This window comes from Myotis nattereri (assembly GCF_964212035.1).
Source record: "Myotis nattereri genome assembly, chromosome: 18".
NCBI lineage: Eukaryota > Metazoa > Chordata > Mammalia > Chiroptera > Vespertilionidae > Myotis > Myotis nattereri.
Genome location: NC_138093.1, coordinates 22551165 through 22574542, shown reverse-complemented (window position 1 = coordinate 22574542; position 23378 = coordinate 22551165). Strand labels below are relative to the sequence as shown.

Genomic DNA, 23378 nt, shown 5'->3' with positions numbered 1-23378 from the left:
GCATTGTTGATCCAGCCACATTTGATTCCAAACTGTCTACGCACAACGATTTGCCCTATGAGTCCAGAACAAAAAATGTAACGTGGATATATATATATATATATATATATATATATATATATATTACATTCTAAAATGTGTAAAGTTGACATGAAAAGGACAAACACGCCCTCACCAAGGGTATGTGTGCCCTTCCTCCAGACCACAAGCAAAACATAGATCTGTTTAACAGCGCCATGCATTTAGCTCTAACAGTTCATTAAAAACTCATTAAATAGATGGATGGATGGACAGATGAATTCATTCCATCAATGAATAAGACCAGGAGAATTAGCTGGAAATCTAAGGCAGAACAAAATCCACTTTTTAAAGTGGATTTTTGTTCAGTTCAAAGTAGCTTTCGGGGGATTGAGTTACCTGGAAAATTGTTCCAAATCCACATCTCACTTTTGATAGTTAATCCCTTCCTTAAGATGAGTGCCAAAGTGCTTTGGAATAAAGCCAGACAACGGGGTTAGTGCGTTTCTTCCTTCCTCTGTTTCTGGTAAGGTCATTAGTAAACCCGGACTTAGCACAAACCTGAGGCTGACTTTTGTTTTTAAATAGAGACTTCGAATAACAGATTCATTTATTGGAGCAATTGTGAGACATGGAAACAATGGGTACGTCGCCACACCACTGTCTAATAAAAGCATTGGTGAGTGTAAAAACAACTTGCTTAAATAATATCTACAGTTTGATGTTTATGCATATAAACACCAAAATAATTCTATACATGTGGATACATGCATATAACAATATGTACAAATGATAAACGCTGGTATGAGGGGGCAGATCTGGATTAAGGTGAGGCTGACTTTTGGTCATTTTATTACTCTGATTTGCTTCCTGTCTTGAGGTTTCCTCAACAAGGCTTGTCAATGAGACAACAAATGTGTTTAAATCTAAGTACTAGGTCTGTCTTATTTTTCCCCAAGTTAAGTTTTATGCTTGTTAAGAACAAAAATACTGCCCTAACCGGTTTGGCTCAATGGATAGAGCATCGGCCTATGGACTCAAGGGTCCCAGGTTCGATTCTGGTCAAGGGCATGTACCTTACTTGCGGGCACATCCTCAGTAGGGGGAGTGTAGGAGGCAGCTGATCGATGTTTCTCTCTCATCCATGTTTCTAACTCTCTATCCCTCTCCCTTCCTTTCTGTAAAATATCAATAAAATATATTTTTTTTAAAAAAAGAACAAAAATACTTCTTAAATGTGTGATTTTTCAAATGTTCTTAAGCTTTAAAAATTATATTTTCCTATATTTAATCCCCATGGACCTTCAGAGATCAGTTTCTTTTCATGTTGAGCACCTTCTTTTTCTTAGTACTTTCCTTATTGGCATTCCTTTAAAATAACTTCGCTTAACAGACACGGCGACTCCCTTGCTCTCTCTATACAGGCAATCCCTTCTTCTTAAAACACTCTTGAAGCGAACAGCATTTCTCTTTAGAGCGTCTCTGTTTTGATGATGATTTGTAGACTAGGAACAGAAAGGAGACATGCAGTAAAACACAGCAAGACAGCTGCAATGAAGAACAAGCTGCAGAATGTAAGTCAGAACGAGGTTGTATTTTTTGCAAGGGGTGAACCAGCTTGCTGACAGGCGGTGGAAAGTTTTAAACTCTTGACAGGAGATTTTCTGTGGCCCTTCCAAAAATAGAAAAAGGCAGCTGGGTGCCCAGGCTGGAAGAAGACCCGAGGGTTTTAATGAGGCTTATCGACTACTAAAACTCTCCTGGAATCCCAGCACTGGGTGCTCCCCACCTGTTGAACAAGAAATGAGAACATGTGGGTATTTGGTTACACATCCTACTGCATTAGCGGGAGGCCCACGAAATATTACAAGGGGGCAAAAGCAGAAAAACCGACAGGCGGGAATAAGAGTGGCGGTGAAGACGCAGCTGGCTTTGGAAATGAAAGGGATTGCATATATTATCAAGCATGAACTGAAAAATTTGGCAAAGCAAACACATACTGTTCTAAGATATGCTGATAATTATTTTACATATATAAGTGATTGTATTATAAACCCATACATATGCACTTTATATAATTAATATGTGTATTATATCATTTACACCACTCTCGTATAACCTCTAATGACCTCAGTTATTCAGACACACTGTTTGCTTTAATTCTCATCGACACCTGTGCTGTGCTACCACCATCCCTTTCCCAGATGAGGAGGCCGATGCTGAGAAAGGCGAGGTGACTCGGCTTCAGTCACAAGGTTAGACAGTGGGAGAGCTGGACCGGAACCTCATCTTCTGAACCCAGAATGGGTGCCTGTCCCACTACACAGCTGGCTGCTCAAAGCAAGCAGAGGCTCTTGAGAAAGGACACTGGAGGGTGGATTTCTGTGCTTTGGCCAAGCACAAAAGTTATGAGTGCCTCAGTGAGAAACAGTTCTCTTTGCTGCGTTCATGATTCCTCTCTTCTCCCAACTCTCTAGTCACCTCTTAACCAGAGCCCACAGGTGACAAAGGATGTGCAGGCTGGGGCAAAAGTAGGTGTACGGTTGTGAGTATGAGAAACAGAGTTTATTCTTGTATTATTATTTAGCGTATTATTTTCCATCTGAACAACTGTAAACCTACTTTTGCCCTACCCTGTATGTATATAGCTATACACATCAACGGATGTTTAGATGTAGCTCTTTGCCCTAAATTAACTGATCTCTTGTTAGTCACTTTAATCCTGAGCTCAGGTCAAAATGAAGGAGAAATTTATTAATCCTTCATTTTGAAATGCAGTTAGAGCTTACATGCTGTTAACATAAAACTTTATGTGGTTATAATTTACTTTTAGCACAAGTATATGGTGTTAGCATCATGAAATTATATTTGTGGTTTTCGTCAGGAGTAGCGATATCGACTTTGCACCACAAAAGTATGGGTTCATGCAGCAGAGTATAAAAGATTTATAGGGTCCCGGCCGGTGTGGCTCAGTGGTTGAGGGTCCACCTATGAACCAGGAGGTCATGGTTCGATTCCCGGTCAGGCATGCCCGGGTTGCGGGCTTGATCCCCAGTATGGGGTGTGCAGGAGGCAGCCGATCAATGATTCTCTCTCATCATCTTTCTCTTTCTTTCTTTCTTTCTTTCTTTCTTTCTTTCTTTCTTTCTTTCTTTCTTTCTTTCTTTCTTTCTCTTTCTTTCTTTCTTCCCTCCTTCCCTCCCTCCCTCCCTCCCTTCCTTCCTTTCTCTCTCTCTCTCTCTCTCTCTCTCTCTCTCTCTCTCTCTCTCTCATTAATTTCAGAGAGGAAGGGAGAGGGAGAGAAAGATAGAAACAGCAATGATGAGAGAGAATGGATTCGAGCCCTTGACTGGATTCGAGCCTGACGCTCCACAGAACCCAACTGGCTAGGGCTCATCATTGATGTTTCTATCTCTCTCTCCCTCTTCTTTCCTCTCTGAAATCAATAAAAAAATACTGTAAAAAAGATTTATAGGAGCCTGGAGAGGAGGACTAATGGGAGAGAATAACATTCTTGAAAGGACAGCCACCACGAACCACCCCTTCTTCCCATAGTATGTCCCCATAGGCATTATAGAATTTTCAGGGACAGTTCTGAGCTGAGTGGGGGTAGAAAGTATAGAATAATTAATTCGTAGGCCTCTCCTGTGCATGGCCCACCCTACCACAAAGAATGTATCCCACACATGCAAAACAACCAGTTGGACCCTGGCTATCAACTAATATACTTTCACGATGGTTCCGTATAAGACACCTAAAATGGCTTCTGCTCAATGACCTACACCTAATGTGGGTACTTTTTTTGCATCTGGGAGAATTTATTTTTCAATTACCTCTTAACTTCTCCCGCCAAAAGCAACATGACTTACACTGAAAGCATTTTCACCAACTTGTTTACAGGAGATATTCGTGTTAAAAGTACATGCACTACAAATTTACAGCAAAAAAGTGCCTTTTGGTATCTGCAGAGTTGACCTAGTGCTATGAACAAAAAAGTAGATTCAATTCCTGAAATGATTTTCCGGTTCCATCACCAACTCATTGTGCGTGCTTAAGCAAGTTACTCAGCTTCTGAGTATGTTAGTTTCTCTGCCGATAAGATGGGGTTAATATTATTTGCTATTAGATAACGTCAGCAAAGCACGTGGAGAGCCTCCGATGAAAGGCGCCACTAGTATCTCACTATCTGAGGCGTGACCTCATTCTGTCTGGACGGTGGACTTTACCAGGCTCGCTGGTGATCCCAGCACCTGCCTTCAAAACTTTCCCTGTTCAACTTGCTTTTCACTTTATTCATTTCTATTTATACTCTGTGCATTTTATTTCACTGTACTTGTTTGCATTGTTTTGAGGAGAGGTGATGCTTTGAAGAAACCATGAGACCATGGTTTCTGTTTTTTTTGTTGTTGTTTTTGGTTTTTGGTTTTAACGCATATGCTTATATTTAAGATTTGAAGCAAATACAAAAGCACTTGGACAACTTTGTAATTTTAGCTATGAGAGTTATATTAGCTTTCTTGCTTGAGCTATTTACATTTTAATTCATGTTAAAAGGTAATTTTCAGCATGCCCATATATCTTTATGTTCCTTCATGGAAGACTTGAGGCAGATGTTGAAACTGCTGTCATTTTTAATGTTTGTGCCCCTTTTCTAGAAGAACAAGATAACATGATACAAATGGGCAAACAATTATTTGCTAAGGACTAAATCTGAGTTTAACCTCTAGTCCAGCCAACTAATACATATTGATCTCCTCTGGTAAAATGGCAAAGGTCAAAGGGCTACTTCAGGAACAACCAGATGCCTCTAAAAGTAGACCTGCTGATTCAATAACAAATAAAACTCACGGGTGAAGTCAGAGGTAGGAAGTCGGCTGCATTTCCTGAACACGAGGGCCCTTCACTCCCTGTGTCTGTCAGCCTTCTTCTCTGAGGCTAATAAGAATATTTCAGAGGAGCCGGCTTGGTCTTTGAAATCTATCAATTAACATCAGAAAATCTAATTCTTGGCACTATTTCCAAAGGAAAAGATTTCATCAGAATCTGCCCGGTAAGATGTTATATTTCAAGTGGCAAGTGTTACACTATCCAAACACAGCTTGAGTCATCTGTTGAACAATGGGCAGATTATGTACTTCTCTCAGAGATGAACTTTCATCAGAGACATCAAGCAACATACTAGGGGCTTTACAGTATTTCCCTCATATCCATTATGTTTACGGTTTATAAGGTATGGTTTTATATCATTTTTGCTCCTTAAGAAGTAGACACGATGATGGGATAGACCCGTGTTTGGCAAACTGCGGCTTGCGAGCCACATGAAACTCTTTGGCCCCTTGAGTGTGGCTCTTCCTAAGCCTTAGGAGTACCCTAATTAAGTTAATAACAATGTACCTACCTATATAGTTTAAGTTTAAAAAATTTGGCTCTCAAAAGAAATTTCAATCATTGTACTGTTGATTTTTGGCTCTGTTGACTAATGAGTTTGCCTACCACTGGGATCAACTATAGCATGATGGTTCAGAATGTAGGCTCTGGAGTCAGGAGGTGAGTTCAAATCCCGTCTCCACCAGTTACTAACAGTACAGCTCTGTGCCTCTGTTTCCTCATCTATAACTGGGAGATAGTAATAGGATCTACTTCAAAGGGTTATGAAAATTAAATGAGAAACCATGTGTGCAGGGCCTATGGTGGTGTTTGGCGCATATTAAGTGTTCAATAAATGTTAGCTTAAACTCTACTAAGCTTGGTGTGACACAGGTTGGGGCCTCTGAAAAGTTGACTGTGAGACAAACTTTCCTGTGCAGGATACTTACTAGGAAGTACCCTTGGTATGAACACCTGTGGAAGGGAGGAAAGGGAAGCAGAATGGGGGAGAAGGAGAAGTCACACTGTAATAGCCTCAGCCAACCCCATAGGGGAGCTTGTGTGCAAATGGCCCATCTGAGTTACACTGTGTCGGACTGAGAAGACTGAGCCTTTATACGGCCTCCATCAGTCATTGCATGTGCACCACTCTCCCCCTCGCTGGGCATGTCCTTGGGCAAAGTGGCTCTCTGCAGTTGAGGCAATCCATGAAGTGACTGACAGTGCAGACACAGATGGCACGCCCAGCAGCTGGTGCAAAAATGTCTTCCTTGTAAGGGATCTAGGTGGCCCACCTTCATTGTTCAACACAGGGTGGTCTGTGCAGCATTTGGAAAAGAATGTCAACAAATTACAGAGGCTTGAATAGAAGTGAGGAATTTGAGGGTAAGAGCAGGATAGTCAAGCTGAATAAGCGTAAGCCATGGGAACAGTAGAAAGAACTAGATATGGATGATGGAACGTTTTCTCATTCATTTTAATTCCCCAAGTTTTTGGAGAGGATGGATTCTGGTTCCCTGGAAGCCCTTTGTTTAATGAACATTGTGATGGGTTGGGGTTTGAAATGGAGGTGTAACCTGGGAGAAAGCCCTCGTATTCTGCATAAGAAGGGTCACGTAGGAGGGTGGAAATAGAAGCCAGCCACAGCCCATGCCATTCCCAAGGGGCGAGGAGAATCACTGTTAAGAATTTTTTAGCTAATCTGGTAACTAGTTACGGCTAACATGGTATCTTTGATGTCCTTGACACTTTCTAAGTGTTTTTCATGTATTATCTCACTTGATCCTCACAACACTCTAAAACAGTCGTTACCATGATTTCTCCCATTTTAGAGATGAGGAAACTGAAAGAAGTAATTTGCCAATATCGTTCAGTGAGAAAGGTGTGGCGCTGGGATTGGGACGCAGGCAGGCAGAAGCCAGATTGGAGGGCCGGTGCTTTTAATCGTCCTTTGCCCTCAGTCTCAGTGCAATTGCCACTGCTTCTGTTGCAAACGGACTCTATCTTAGGAATTCAAAGAGGTGTCATTTTGCACCAAGACTGCGAGAGGGCAAAAACAGAGGCTGTGATGCATGCAGGGAAAGGTGACGCCCAGGCTGCGTGTTGGTATTTTGAAAAAGATGAACCGTGAGACAACACTGCAGGCCTTTAGTTAGAAAAGCAGGATGCCAGTGTGGGCAAACATGAGTCAACAGGGAGGATTGTGTGATGACTGTCTCACCTGACTTGAACTTCTTCAGACCCTTGGTACGTGCAATACCGGATTCCACAAAGCTGAGCAAGGAGGAAAAAAAGAGAAGGGTGTAAAGGACAGCCACAAATGAGAGCCTGCAGGTTGGAAAAGGACTCACCTATATAGAGTCCAAACAAACTGGGTGGGAAATACCGTACATTGGGTCCTAGAGACTATATACACAGTGATCACATGTTTTAACGCTGGTTGCCTGGGTTCACATCTCTGCTTCACCACTTGCTACTTGGGTATTTAACTTTTTAAAATTGATTTTTAGGAAGGGAGAGAGAGAAACATCGACCAACTCTCTCCTGCACATGCCCTGACCTGGGATTGAACCTGCAACCTGGGTGTGTGCCTTGACCAGGAATCGAATCGGCCACCTTTTGGTGCATGGGACGCTGCTACAACCAATTGAGCCGCACCAGCCAGTGTGCTACTTGGATGTTCTACTTTCTGTGCTTCAGTTTCCTGTCTACTAAATTGGATAACAGTACCACTTCACAGGGTTATTGTGAGGATTAAGTTAACTAATGCAAATAAAGCACTTGGAACAGCTTTAATAAGCACCTGATAGCTAACAAAATATTAAAAAGGGTGAAGGCAACTTAATACATATTCAGATATAAAGATCTTTACATAGCTCTTTTCCATCTTTGTTGTACAAAATATGAGGAAGTCCATTTAAACTATGAGACTGAGAACAGATTTTTTAAAAATGCTTGCCCATCAAGAAGTGCACATAATTACTGTGGGTGAGTGTTCTCTATACAGGGCAGTAAGGCATGGAGCAGATTCTCTTGAGTTAGCCTGAGAATGGTGCTCCAAGTGGGAAAACGCTGAAACATTAGGTTCAATTCAGGGCTACATGGCTGCCTATCACACCTCACTTGCCCAAGACATGGGCTGAAAACTAAAGAAAGCTCAGTGTTCTGTTGAAGCTCTTACAACAAATAGTAGCCATTATCTATTAAAATAGTACCCAGAGTTTTGATAACTGTTTCCATTTTTCAGCACAGAAAGCAGAGAAGCCATGGGAAGAAATCTGAACACGTTTGTAGCAGAGCTACAAACTTATCTAGACAGAGCCATGACCAGGACCCAGATTTAAAAGCTTTAACATTATTTACATTACCTTTGATTCCAAGAAAATGAATGAACCAGTTTGACATCACATTATGTAGAGGTCTTTATATACTTGAAGATGTATTCAGTTGCCCCTTAACCATCTCTGCTTATTTTTTGGTCTGACCTCTCAGCAGACTGCCATTCCCACTTCTGGACCCTGTTAAAGGGGTGACCTAGGCGAATAGGTTTAACCATGTATTAACCAGGGATATTCCAATCAGATCCACCCCTCGGTGTGTTTAAGTCACAAAGGGGAAGTGGCTAAGGCATAGTGAGCCAGAAGTAGAGAAGCAGAGGGAATGGCTGCTGAGACTCCACCCAGAACAGCCTTCCCGGTTCGTGTATATTCCTGCCGTGGGGTCTGAGACGTATATCCTTACAACGCCCACTCCACTCCTCCTCCTTTTCTCTTTTGCTGGTTAAACAGAGTTTTTGTTTGTAATCAAACAATTCCTGGCTAAATACATGACTATTTCTACTTCACACTGCTAAAAGTCAACATCAAGACATGCAGAGAGAAGAATCCAGCCTACCACTGTGTGCTTAGTGTTTCTGGGAGAGAAGATACATGAGCTAAATAGATTCTATCAATACAGCACTTGGAAGATTCCTCTGTGAAGACACCACTTTCAATGATCAAACCTTGTCAATTCCACTCCTCATCTATCTTTCTAATCCATCTTCCCCCCACACCATCTCTGAACTATAATATCCTAAGGCAATATGGGAAGATGTAAGGAAACTTGCTAGCTCTTTTAAGGAAACTCTAATTCCAAATCTCACTGTGGAAAGATCTCAGGGCCTCCCAGCTTTGTCTCTTATCATTCCCTTTCCCCTTGGGGACCTCTCACTTATGATCCTTGCTTCTCCAGAAAAGGGTTAATTTCCTTACACCACTGGAATAGGCCCCTTTGTCTTAAATTTCTCATAGCACCACTGAATCCAGGGTGAAATACAGGGTGTCCCCTCAAAAATGTATATACACTTAACAGTTAATATCTCTATTTTGAAAATGAAGTGTATTTTAATAAATTATTCAGCATGTATATAGGGGGATGGACATCCTATATATGTGTGTATATAGGGGGACACCCTATCCTATATAATAAAAACCTAATATGCAAATCGACTGAATGACCAGTAGCTATGATGCGCACTGACCAGCAGGGAGCAGACACTCAATACAGGAGCTGCCCCCAGCCCGCAGGCCCCCAGGCCAGCCAAGGCGGGTGCTAGTAGGGGCCCCACAGATCGGCCCTGATGGCTGGCCAGGCCTAGGGACCCTACCCATGCACAAATTTCATGCACCAGGCCACTAGTAGTTATATAAAACTTTAGAAAAAGGTTTGGGAATAACGAGGAAAAGCAAATGAAACACTGTGAAAGATACAACTTACCTATTCTAACTAACTAGTTAAGGTGTCCAATTTTTATTCAACAAATATTTGAGCACTCTATTGTGATTACTGTACATGTAATGACCACACACCTGCTCTCAAGAGGCATAAGGCAGTGGGAGTGTGCTAACTTGCTGTGTCAGTGGTGATTCAGGATGAATGAGAGCACAGAGACAAGGCAGCCAGACCAGTATTTGGGGGAAAGAATTAGGGAACGTTTCAGTGAAGTTGTCTAAAAAAAACCCCAAGGCCCTAAGAAACAAATATGAATGAGCAGAGCATGAAACTGGGGAAAGGGAGGGGGCAGGAAATGAAGCATTCTAGAAGGTTCCAAGCATGTGCAAAAGGGAAGAGTACAATGTGTAGATTGTGAAGGGTTATTCCTTGTTTATGCTCAGGTGACAGGCTGTATTTTTCCTACCATCCAGAAGAGTCCACAAGAACGCCAGGATGCCTCTGAATCTAGGCCAGAGAGAGATACGTATTCAAGTTCAGTTTCCTCTTTTTACAGTCAATGGCATCTTCCTCGGTTTGGTTTCCCAGACTCAGGACTGACGTCTTCATTCCGGGTGTCTAATGCCAGTAGAATCGTCATAAGATTTTGCCTTGACCTTGATAGGGACACTATGGCAGAATAGTCCATTAACTTTACACATTCAGTGAGAAATAAATTCTTCCTTACATTGCCAACGTAAAGGCCACTTTCCAAAGATGTAAGATTGAAGGGAAACCGGGGTTTGTCTTTAGTTTAGGCAGGAACTATGTAAACCCTTCTGTTACAATTCTCCTCACAGAATGAAAATCAAGGGTGTTTTCTGTTTGTTTTGATTTAAAGAACTTTATGTTCCTTCTCCGGATAGGAAGCCTACAGAATTTATTATGCTTTAACAGGAAAATACAGGGTCAGTTTTTCCCAAGAGGCCTTGTATTTCAACTCCATGGGCCAGAAAGACAGACTGAATGAAGCCAAGGGGAAGATCCGAATATAATCAATCTACTTTCTGACCAGGGGCACACAGGGTCCCTGACCTCCTCCATTCTCCGGATTCTATGTCTATTCAGCCATGTGAGCACAGGCACTTAGGAGAAATGTGCACATCACTTCAATCATTTCCCCACTCCTGGATTTATCTTGATCCAACTCAATGTCTGCTTTCTGCCAACAGTAAACCCCAGAGGTCAGGAGGTCAAAGGTTCTCGATGTCTACCTGGGGTTCCTTTGGAGGCCCAGCAACGACCCTTTCCTTCAAGATCCATTCTACACCTTTGGATCATGCTAACTGCACACAGTAATAACCCCGAGTTCCCAAGGCGGCATGACATGGGATGAGGAGGACCTACGGATCAAGCCTGCTAGAGAGAAGGCGAGGTGGATGCAAAAAGATGAAAATCAAGTTTACTTCGGGTCTTTGTTTTGAGAATTGGAGGTTTAGAAAACTTCCTTAAATAGAAAGAAGTCATAAAAGGGAAGCAAATTAAGTTTCCAGACATTTGTACGATACAGTACTGAACTATGGTTTTCCCTGGACCAATGTTGTTACCCAATGCCACAATGTGACTCATCTGTAGACAGCCTAGAGCAGTGATGGCGAACCTTTTGAGCTCGGCGTGTCAGCCTTTTGAAAAACCCTAACTGAACTCTGGTGCCGTGTCACATATAGAAATTTTCTGATATTTGCAACCATAGTAAAGATTTATATTTTTGATATTTATTTTATATATTTAAATGCCATTTAACAAAGAAAAATCAACCAAAAAAATGAGTTCGCGTGTCACCTCTGACACGCGTCATAGGTTCGCCATCACTGCCCTAGTGCCTATTTTCAAGCTAATGACATTAAGTTTTCCCTTGCAAGAAGATTTTAACATAAACAGAAAATAGAGTATTTTAGGTAGCAATGATCTAAAATATAGCTGTTCTTGAGCATACATTCCCAATGGGCAAAACTCGGTACGTTGGGGAGCAAAAAAATATTACTCTTCATCTATATAAAGCACGAAACTATATATGGTCCATAAACAGATGTCCAGAATCAGAATATTTGTGGTATTAAAATTTCATGGGGATAGACGATTCGAAAAAATATATCTAAAAAGGCTCTTTAGTGAGGAGAGAAATGAAAAATTTGAGAAACACAGCTACCGATTCTTCTGTCAAGTCAGGAATACCTAAATTAACTTCATTCTAGTGATAATTCAAAATCCCAAGATAAAACAGAAAATCATGGAGATTCTACTTCTAACCTATGTACTTGTGACTGGATCCAATTCTGTGGCCTTTGTTTCTCCCAGCAGAAGTCACTCAAATTGTTCAAGTGTAAAGAAAACCCTAGGATTAGTAATATAAAAAAAGTTGATGAATCATTAAGTTTACAACACATACAAAGAGTACAAACCAATAAAAGTAAATTTATTTAAATTACTAAAATAGCTTTTAAAGTCATTTATGGATCAGCTGCTATAATTACTTTTCCAGAAAGGTAAGCAAAATTAATTACTTTAAAATTATTTTGGTCAGTGAAACATTTAATAAAAACAATCTGTTTCTCCATATAATATATAGGTATAAAATAAGCCTTTTCAAAAACTCTTCTTGTGTTAGAATCCTCTATAAGTCAGATGATCTGATTTCTGACAGGAACAAATTACAATATGAGGTATAAATTTATGAATACTGGTAGTCTTAGGGGGAAGAAATTAGACCACACATTACTACCAGTCATGGGATCTTCAAAAGGGTTGTTGATCATTAAAAAAAAAATAAGATGGCTCTAGGATTTTAAGATTCTAAGAAAAATCAAAGCAATTGATAGAAGAGAAAGCTGTTACAGATGCAAAAGATATAACCGAAATATTATAGTACAGTAATGTACAGTAGTACATTTTAACATTCTTCACACATGGTAAAGTTCACTTTCTTTTTGGCTTGAGGCACTCAGGTTTATCATGTGCATAGTAAATCTTTATATTTGTTATAAGAGTCACTAAAAGAGACTGTAACAAGTGGACATGTAGAAAATTAAATCCTTCAATAGCCCAGAAAAGCTGGTTAACAAATGGTCTACCAAGTCCCTCCTTTCCCCAGAAACTACATTTCTTAATTCAAAACAAAGCTTAAGGATATATCCAAAATAAACCGCTCTGGATTTACCTGCCCTTAAAAGTCAAATGAACAAGTATACTTAACCTCGTGATAGCATGCTTCACAATCGTTGAGTGGACCAAAAATTTCTTAAAAGTAAAAAAAGGATATGTGAAAAACAAATCCCAACAAAATGCATTGAGAATGGAGTTTAGATAACTATGTTTGACTCAGTCTCTGTGGCTTATTTAACATTTTACCTTTAAGAGTTATTTTTTCCCTCCTTTCCTTCCCCATTCCACAAATTCTCTCTGTTCTTGCCTCCAAAATCAAAGGAAAAAATAACAACCCAAACACACACTCAGATGACCTTTCGCGTTACTTTTGTTCCTATAAGCAGAAGCTCAGAAACTCACACCTAAAAGAAAACAAAATGGGAAAACCCACAGTTGCATTTAGGGAGCTGCCTTACTAAAACCAAACTGAAAAGTCTACGTTAAAAATCGGGAGGCTTCATAGGAAGGGTTTTCTAGTCCGTCCTACTGGTCATTCCATAGTAATAATGATTCAGCCAGCATCTAAACTGATCCTCTATGGGACTGCATTTAATTTACAGCTCTCTGATACCAGTAACACAAATCTTAATGGAAATAGGGAAATGTTTCTCTCAAACAACAGGTAACAGGTCGGAGAAATGATTTAGAACTTTACTTCCTTCAGAAAGAAAACAGTTCTTTCACAAAGATGCATTCTGTCTCTGGTTACAAAGTCCAAAAAATTCTCAGCACTTGGGACATGATTTCTCTTCTGTCGCCGCTTATAAGCAGATGCCCCTTTTCAGGGCGTTTTCAGGTTGTACAGGCAGGACGAGGTGGGAAATACGGCTCCAGAGCCCACTCAGTTTGTCTGGGTCCATATGTTTGTAGGAGGTGGGTGTGTTAGAGTTGGTGAACTTGACTTTGAGGAAATCCCTCACTTTTTCTTCAATTTCCTTTAGGCCTAGACTGGTTCCAAGTGTTTCCTCCTCCAACAAGACGGTCAGGACTAAGGCAACATCTTTGAAGGCCGCATTTTCATGGTCACAATACTTGTAGAAGATCAAAGTGGAGCCGGCGGGCAGGGACTCGAAGCGGTGCACCACGGCTGCGTTCTGGCCATTTTGGAATCCATTGCTCAGTTCTTGGTCCACCTCTAGTTTCACAGCATCACTGTCCTCGGTAGCTCTGCCTGTCCCATCAATGCGGATGGCACGGACACTTCGGTGGGATGAATAGGCATCAGCGATCTGTTCACTCAGACACTTGAGTGCTTCCTCAGCATCACGGGCAGCGGTCAGCAGCAGGATAGCAGGCTGGGGACGAGGCTGGGAGCTGTTGAGATGTTTTTCCAGGAATGTTAGGCTCCTTTTCCACAGCTTCTCATCTTGACCTTGGTACTTAATCATAAGTTGTTTCATCTGGTTCTGGAACTCTTGCACAGCAGTGCTTTCTACCTCAGGAAAATGAGTGTACCACCAACTCCCAAAGACAAGAATAAGGAGCACAAGTATTGGCCACCACCACCACTTTATCTTGACAAAAGATGCATTTTTGGGTTGTCCAGTCATGTCTGCTCAGGAAAAAGAAATGACAGATACAAATATAAATTTCTTCGAGTCAAGGGCAAGTTGACTTGTAAAACCAATATTAATCTTTTAAAAAATGTTTTTAATGAATTTTTAGAGAGAGAGGATGGGAGAGATAGAAACATCTATGAGAGAGAGATATCAACACTGATCAGCCGTCTCATGCATGCCCCCTACCGAGGATTGAGCCTGCAACCCAGACATGTGTCCTGACCAGGAATCAAACTGCAACCTCCTGGTTCATAGGTCGATGCTCAACCACTGAGCCACACTGGCCAGGAAAACCAATACTAATCTTTATAAACAGACAAAAGAGGAAGGAATTTAAAGAAGGGAGCTTGTAATTTACTTTCTTAATAATTTATTACACATTTTTTCTGGGACCGGTTTGGCTCAGTGGATAGAGCGTCGGCCTGCGGACTGAAAGGTCCCAGGTTCGATTCCGGTCAAGGGCATGTACCTGGGTTGCGGGCACATCCCCAGTGGGAGATGTGCGGGAGGCAGCTGATCGATGTTTCTCTCTCATCGATGTTTCTGGCTCTCTATCTCTCTCCCTTCCTCTCTGTAAAAAATCAATAAAATATATATATATATAAAAAAATAATTTATTACACATTTTTAAGAAAATCTCACACCGATAGGTTTTAAGTTATGTGTATAAGCATACTTATATCTCTTCAATACCAAAATGATAAAAACTCAGAGGAAAAAGTAAAATTTAAATGTATGAAATGGCATAAACAGGTCAGAAATAATTCTATATAATAAAAGCCCAGGGACCGAATGGTGGAATGACCAGAATGACCACTCGACCAGTTGCTATGATGAGCACTGATCACCAGGGGGCAGACGCTCAATGCAGGATCTGCCTCCTAGCTAGTGGTCAGTGCGCTCCACAGTGGGAGCAGATGCTCAGAGGGCAGGCCCACAGCTGCTTGGCTGACTGGGATGAGTGGCGCTCCCACAGTGGGTTGATCCCTGCAGGCCATGCCCCCCACCAGTGCACGAATCCCATGCACCAGGCCTCTAGTATAATTTATAAAGTAAAACTATTATTACTACTGCTAACACTGGGGAAGTAAGCAATATTAAAAGATACTTTGTAAAGCATTTTTAAATTTAGAAACCCAGAGTTCAGATGGCTAATCAAGACAGAATTTTTAAAGTTTTTGAAGTGTATAAAAAGGTAAAGAAAAGGATGCACTCTAAGTGAACACCTTGCGTATAATATAGCTAGCTGTCCCTTTAGTTGACTGATGCAAGTTAACACTGGTAAAATTTAGTTTGCAACTCATCCCTAATTATTATTGGCTATCATGATGTTAAGTTACTTATCTATTGCTTTTCAGTTTATAAAGCACTCTCTCATATATCACACACTTAATTGTTTAATATAAAGGCAATGAAAATACTTCTATACTTTCTAATTATTGACTGACTGCTTTAGGCTAATAATTCACTATGAACCTTTTAGGGCAGTGGTTCTCAACCTTCCTAATGCAGCAACCCTTTAATACAGTTCCTCATGTTGTGACTCCCAACCATAAAATTATTTTCGTTGCTACTTGATAACTGTAATTTTGCTACTGTTATGAATCATAATGTAAATATCTGATATGCAGGATGCATTTAGGCAACCCCTGTGAAAAGGTCATTTGACCCCCAAAGGGGTCGCGACCCACAGGTTGAGAACTGCTGTTTCAGAGCAATAGTTGTCATAGGTCTCATAATACTAAGACATTACTGACCTTTCCCATCATGTTGACACTTGCATTGATGGTACAAAAAACAAATGATGCCTTAGAATGAATCACAAGGCAGTGGCACCAAACTGTACAATTATAGTTTTTGTATTCTTCATGGGCATACATTCAGTTTTACTTAAGAATGTCCTTCATAAAGCAGTTAAAATTATGTATCTTACTATAACTTGAGGTTAATAAGAAATCATTTGAGCACAAATTTTAATATTCTATGTGAAGAAATTGGAAGCACTCATAAAGCACTTTGCCCTAACCGGTTTGGCTCAGTGTATAGAGCGTTGGCCTGAGGACTGAAGGGTCCCAGGTTCAATTCCAGTCAAGGGCATGTACCTTGGTTGCGGGCACATCCCCAGTGGGGGTGTGCAGGAGGCGGCTGATTGATGTTTCTCTCTCATCGATGTTTCTAACTCTCTCTCTCTCTCGCTCTCCCTTCTTCTCTGTGAAAAATCAATAAAATGTATTAAAAAATAAAGCACTTCTTTTTTATAATAATTTATTGGGATAACATTGGTTAATAAAACTATACAGGTTCAGTTACATAAAGCACTCTGATGCATAGCCCAAAACAATGGCTGTTTCAGGAAAAGAACTTGTGCAACTGAGGTGTGAGCTGACCTAGTGCTTTTTTTCATGGAATTTTTAATTGAAAGAACAAGTGACAAACTATGGTTAGTCGGATTTCATATCTGATCGACATTTTCTTGAAAATGAACAAAGTGAGCCCAACCGACAGTATTTGTTGCCAATTATAAATTTTAAGGTTTCAAGCAAAAATTACGATTGTGGAAATATTGTATCTACCACTATCAGTTCAAAGCTCCCAATTCTAAAAGACTTTTTGTCGGTGGTGATATTAACAAATGTACTCTTTTGATATTGTATTACAAATGTCTCAACATTTGGAAGAACCCCATAACTTAGTGAATCAATATTTTCCAAATGACCAGCGCAGGATAGCCTATTCAAAGTACAACAAAGACCAATAGGTTTTATAGAATACAAAAAGTTTGTTAATGTGGTCTCAGATTTCACATTTCAAACAGCAGTTAGAAACTACCATTTGTTGAGTTTTGGAGAGTATCAAAATTAAAATATCCACAATTATCGGAAATTATTAAAATTCTACGTATCTGTATAACGCTGGATTTTCTGCAGATACTTCAACCAAAGCAATATACTGCAACAGACGGAAGGCAGAAGTAAAAAGTACGTAAGCTCTATTGTGTTAAGCCAGGCATTAAAGAGATTGGAAAAAATATAAAGCAAGTTATCACTCTTCTTATTAAATTATTCAAAAATAAAATAAGTCAGAAAAGAATTTCAACTTTATTATCCAGTTAAATATGGATATGTATAACCCATGTATTTTTAAAATAGAGTTTTGGGGGGTACTTATTAATTTCACTAGTAGAAAGTGGTATTGAGACCAAAAAGTCTGCAAATCAGTTATTTTCTTAGTACTCATTGAGGGTAATAAGCAGGCTTAGGCAACTAAATTTGCCCCCAACACTACAGAGAAGGTAAGTGATCCAATCTAATTCAAATACAGGCCTGTGGACTCTCAAACCCATGAAAATCCTGTTATGTTATGCTATGTGAGGTCTTTTTTCTTTTCTTTTCTTTTTTTGACTCAGCAAGGTTCACTTGGTTAATAGTATTAGTAGCTTTAATTTATTAACTTTTACTTTTGGTTGTATGGACAATAAAGTGAAGGGGGAAACCAGGTGTCGTTTCTTATCACTTACCCTTAAAGAATTTCACCGCTAGTAAAATATACTTTTCCCTTTGAAGTGCTTAAAATATAATTCTTCAAATGGCATTAAGTTATTTTGCTGTCAAATACAATTAAAGACAATTATGGATCACCAGTTTTAGAGCCTCACTTAATAAAAACTGAACAGACTTACGTTGGCTGAAGGTTGATGGAGACTGGTTTCCAAACTCTGATTTCTGAAAGCTGTCATCTAATGATAGGAGTAATAAAGACTATCAATTTATGTTTCATAACTTATTTCCAAAAGAGAAAGAAAATAAAAATTCCACCAAGAGAAAAAAAAAGTGGAGCTCAGCCAGAAACAGAAGAAAAAAGCAGACGTGCCCATTAGAATGACAGCTCCTTGAGACAGGGACCTGTTTCCCTCACAATTATTGACGGCATGTCTAGTACAAAGCGTACTCTTAATACATTCGCTCCGTGAGAAAGCCTTCAAGTATCTGATCCAAATTATTTAACGGGAGCTGTGAAACTTCTGGGACAAAGTTAGGAGGTTCAAATAAGCGCAACCATAATGAAAGGAAACATATACTATCTGAAGACCTGACATATATTGAAACATTTGTCTGGTGCTGATGCTGTCAAGAGGAAAAGCAAGAACAAAATCCGGATTATGGACACTGGGCTATCTGGATAAGATGTTTTAATGTAAAGCTCCATCTTAACACCATTTTCTACCTCAAATTGACTCAAAGATTTCCTCTGGTGCTTCTGACCACTTCAAATAGTCCCAGTAATTTTTAGAGGGGCTGGGTGAAAAAGGTGAAGGGATTAAGAAGTACAAATTGGCAGTGACAAATAGCGATTTAAAGTACAAACAACATAGGAAATAGAGTCAATAATATTGTAATAACAATATATGGTACCAGGTGGGTATTAGCCTTATGAGGGATCCTTTATAAGTTATATAAACAACTAACCACTATGCTGTACACCTGAAACTAGCATAGTATCAAATGTCAACTGTAATAGAAATTTTAAAGTTTTTAATAAAATAAATAAAAAATGACGTTAAACAAACTTTTTACCATTTTTGTTAATAGGCAAGTAAATCTGTTTTATGTTTGTGGTTAAACAATAGATTTCAAAGATAATTTTCTCACAACTTCATCAAATCTCTACTTCTATCATTACTTCAGAAAACAAATTAAAAACTACCCTAACTCTTCTCTTTTTCCCTCCATCTTTCTTGGCTTGGCCACAGATTTTAACTTCTAAGAGAGAGGTCACAGAAGGATAGGGGTTCAGAAGGTGGAGAATCTAAGTTACTCATACACATGATCTACATTTACCAATACTAACATTTATCAGTTGTCTGGAGTCACAACTGTGTGTGTGTGTGTGTGTGTGTGTGTGTGTGTAATCTTTCAGGTGTTTATCCACAGCTTTCATCTGAGAAACACCAAACTAAACTGGAGGAATAAAATTAGCACTGCTAAGGTCCAGAAATAACCTTATTTTTGGTCATATGACAAAAACCCTCAAATGAAGCAAAATGACATCAACCTTAACTCTAAAGACACATTGTTTTACAATTCCTACTTCAGCCCAGGACACTACATCTTTTAGAAGCTGCTAAATTAGGTTACTAAATAAACAAATGCATAAAAATAATTATGTTAGCTTGAATACCTCACTCCTTAGCTGCAAAGATCAAATGAAATAATATATAAAAACGCTGTGAAGTGCAATACTATGATGATATTAAAGACAAGTAGCTAAATAATGTTATGTAACATGTAATATTTATATAACTCATAAAAAGTAAATTAAGAAAATAAAACACCAACAAAATCTAGAAAATAATCTTATTTACAACTAGTAGCCCTGCACATGAATCTATGTACCAGCAGGTCGCTGCCGCCCTCCTGTAGCTTCCCCGCCACCCCCCATAGCTTGTTGCCCTGCCCTCTCCTGTAAATCTCCACCTCCTGCTTGCTTGTTGCCCCGCCCTCCTGTAGCTCTCAGCAGCTTGCTTGTACCTCTCTGGCCCACCCTCCTGCTGATCCATGATCTGGTCGTGATGTGCTTGGTCGTTACGCCTAAGGGTGTAATGGCTAATTAGCATATTCCTCTCTTATTATATAGGATGGTACCAGAAAAAATAAAATAGAACTAAACTTAACTAAGGAAGTGAAAGACTCGTATACTGAAAACTATAAAACACTGATGAAAGGAATTTAAAGCAGACACAAGTAAATGGAAAGACATCCCATGTTCATAAATTGAAGAATTAAATTCTTAAAATGTCCATATTGCCTAAAGTAATCTACAGATTCAGTTCAAGCCCTATAAAAATTCCAATGGCATTTTTTACAGAAATAAAAAACAATTCTAAAATTCATATGGTGTCACCAAAACTCCAAATAGCCAGAGCAAGCTTGAGTAAAAACAATAAAGCTGGAGGTGTCACATTTTCTGATTTCAAAATGCATGACAAAGCTAAAATAATCAAAACAGCATGGTCCTGGCATAAAAACAGATACATACACCAATGGAAGAGAATAGAGTCTAGAAATAAACCCATGCAGATATGGTCAACTGATCTTAGACAAGTGTGACAGAGTTCAGTCTTCTTAATATATGATGTTTGGGAAAATGGATATCCACATGCAAAGAATGAAACTAGACCCTAATCACATACTATACACAAAAATCAACTCAAAATGGATGAAAAACTTAAACCTAAGAACTAAAACCATGAAGCTCCCAGAAGAAACACAGAGAAAGAGCTTCTTGATACTGGCCCTGGCAATGACTTCTTGGATATGGCGACAAAAGCAGAAACAAAACATGAAATTACATCAAATTAAAAAGCATAATGAACTAACTTGAGACAAAGTAGGAATACAAACAGGTAAAATACACAAAATCAGCTAGCAATTTAGCAACTAAAAGATGTATTTCTACATTCCAATTAGATCCTCAATGTAATTACTTTACCTTCTACACTGCATCTGTAGTGTCTTATTGGAGGAAGTAAAAATTATACAAACTTTTTTTTTTTTAGGAACATGTCCAGTTTATTTCATAAAGTTTCCTAATTTTATTTTATTTATTTGTTTTTAAACCTTTACTGTTGAAAGTATTACATATGTCCCTCTATTTCCCCCACTGACCCCTTCTAGTCCACCCCTGCCCCCTGGCCTTTTTCATACACATTTTTGATAATAGTGTGCACTATACTTCACTTATCTGGAAGTAATATAATATTAATTACCCAGAATATAGGGATGTCCCCCAAAATGTATACACACGCTTCAAATAATTATAAAGGCAGTGTTTATTAAAATACATCTCATTTTCAAAATTGAGCTATCAGCTGTTTAATTGTGTAGACATTTTTGGGGACACCTGTATATAGTTAAAAACTAAGGAATAACATGTAAAGTCTCTGAACTTTCCTAGAATATATATTCAAACTCAGTTTTATTTCCAAGAGTATCTCTCAGATCTTCAAAATAAGTTTTAATTTTTTTATACTGGTTATAAACAAATCCCAATAAGCTGAATAATTAATAACCTTTCCTAACTCTAGTAGGACAGGACAAGCAAAATGTAAGAAGTTATCTTCTAATAGCAGGTACACATAGCAATAAGAAATGACAGCCAACCATAAGGCAATAACCCAGAGAGCATCTTTCTAATTGCTAGAAGGGATGCTACCTCATTCATGAATTGCTTAATAAAGCCAATTAGATCTTGAAAAAAAAAAAAAAAAGGTAACCCAGTTTTGATAGCTGAAGAACTCATTTATATGTGGGGTAAAAACTTCATTACTGGGAAAAATGAATTGTGAGCTATTACTGTTTTGCTAATGGGAAACAAAGCCACAGAGCTTATCTTGTCCAATTATAGTTAATCACTTCATGAGCAAGAGATACATGATGGGGATTTTTATGTTATCTACATAATAATAAGGGGTGATGACCTTGTGACCTACTGTGATTAGGTGAGTAAAGAAGGGAGAGAAGTTAAGGGTCACATAAGGCATGGATTTTTATTTTATATGGTCAAAGTTTAACATAAACACATTGCTACAGAAATTAAGATGGACACTGAATTCAAAATATGATTGCTTCATCACATCTATTTATGGTATGTCCTTATTAATGACATCACAAACACCTTAAATGCTTATCTGAAAAATTAAATATTTTTGTATGTTAAATAATCAAGAAAAAAAGCAAGTAAAATTATTTCAATGGTAGGTAGAGATTTATTAACTTACTTGGCATCTTCGTCCTTATTCTTGTGGTTTGGTCAACCCTTTCCTGAAGGTTTTTTTGATATCCTGATATTTTGATATTTTGAAGGTTTTTTTGATATTTTGAGCCTGTAGCAAATACATATATAAAAATATGATTTCATATACTTTGAAAATGTATACCATACTCCCGTGTTAGACAATGTCAAAGGACCACATCAGTGAGGATGAACCACTTCCCAGCAAAACATGTAGCAAATAAATATACAGGATGGGCAAAACTGTATAATAAAAAAACTGTGTAATAAACTGTTAATAATAAAACTGTGAATAATACAATAACTAACTAAGTAATAATATAAGAATAAACTCACGAAATCACAACTCTAAACCTACTTTTGCCCAACCCTGTATAATCACCTAAGAAACAAAACTCTGTACAAGCGCTTTGCTCTGGTCTGTGAAAACGACTGAGTTCAATAACACTTCAACTTGATTTCAATGTTAATTAAGAAGAGAAAGTTAACTCTTGCAAATAAATTACTTTCAGTAAAATTGTCCCGAACACATTTCCACATCACAGAGAAACTACCACATATAGTACCAATGTGTGGTGAATTAAAAGGCAAAGAGGAGAAAATGACTTAAAAAATCCTACAGAGGTAGTATTTTTTATTGGCAGAGTAATGACAGGTTAGAATTGGTTGACTAATCAAGAATCACCATCCACTTACTTGGCACTGAATGTTGCTTATCAAGAGCTTTGAAGTCTTGACCTGAAACAGAAACAGAGATAAAGTCATAGAATCCTTGGAAATAAGAACAAAAATATTGCATAAATATTTTGCTTGTTTATTATAAATACTATAAATCAAAGAAACAAAAACAAAAACCTTTCATCAGTCCCAAACATATACAGTAACTGTTTTCCCTTTTTTAAACTTCAAAATGTTCAGGAATTGGATAATTAATAGTCAGCTTTAGGATCAATACCATCAAAATAATGATGAACTGTCTTGAATGTTTACCAGGTGTCAGTGTAATTTTACTTAATTCTCACATTTTGTGTGGTGAATACTATTAATATTCCTATTTTACAAATAAGAAAACTTAAATTGATAACTTGCCCAATTAAATATCTCAAAGTAGTAGGGCTGAGATATAAACCCTGGCAGTCCACATAATGTTATGTATTATATAAGCAAATTTGTGGACATTGCAGAGTAGGAATGAAATAAAGGGTGCTGCTGCATGTTTGCGCTGGTACTTAAGGGCACCTATAAACT

General features: G+C 38.7%; 1 protein-coding gene and 1 long non-coding RNA gene across 2 annotated transcripts in view; both read right to left on the bottom strand.

Moving 5' to 3' along the window:
* Window positions 1-612: 612 nt before the first annotated feature.
* On the bottom strand, window positions 613-11607 carry LOC308534070. Its single transcript, XR_013997151.1, has 3 exons — window positions 10064-11607; window positions 7106-7158; window positions 613-1807 (listed from the first exon to the last, which is right to left on the bottom strand). It is a non-coding gene; the product is annotated as an uncharacterized lncRNA (long non-coding RNA).
* A 425-nt stretch (window positions 11608-12032) lies between these two features.
* Window positions 12033-23378, bottom strand: part of TOR1AIP1 (torsin 1A interacting protein 1) — a 29640-nt gene continuing 18294 nt past the window's right edge. The window contains exons 8-11 of the mRNA XM_081112356.1: window positions 22827-22868; window positions 22117-22221; window positions 18019-18075; window positions 12033-14332 (exon numbers count right to left, since the gene is read on the bottom strand). Of these exons, the coding sequence (XP_080968482.1) occupies window positions 13542-14332; window positions 18019-18075; window positions 22117-22221; window positions 22827-22868 (995 nt within the window). The 3' untranslated portion in view covers window positions 12033-13541. The remainder of the gene's footprint in view (window positions 14333-18018; window positions 18076-22116; window positions 22222-22826; window positions 22869-23378) is intronic.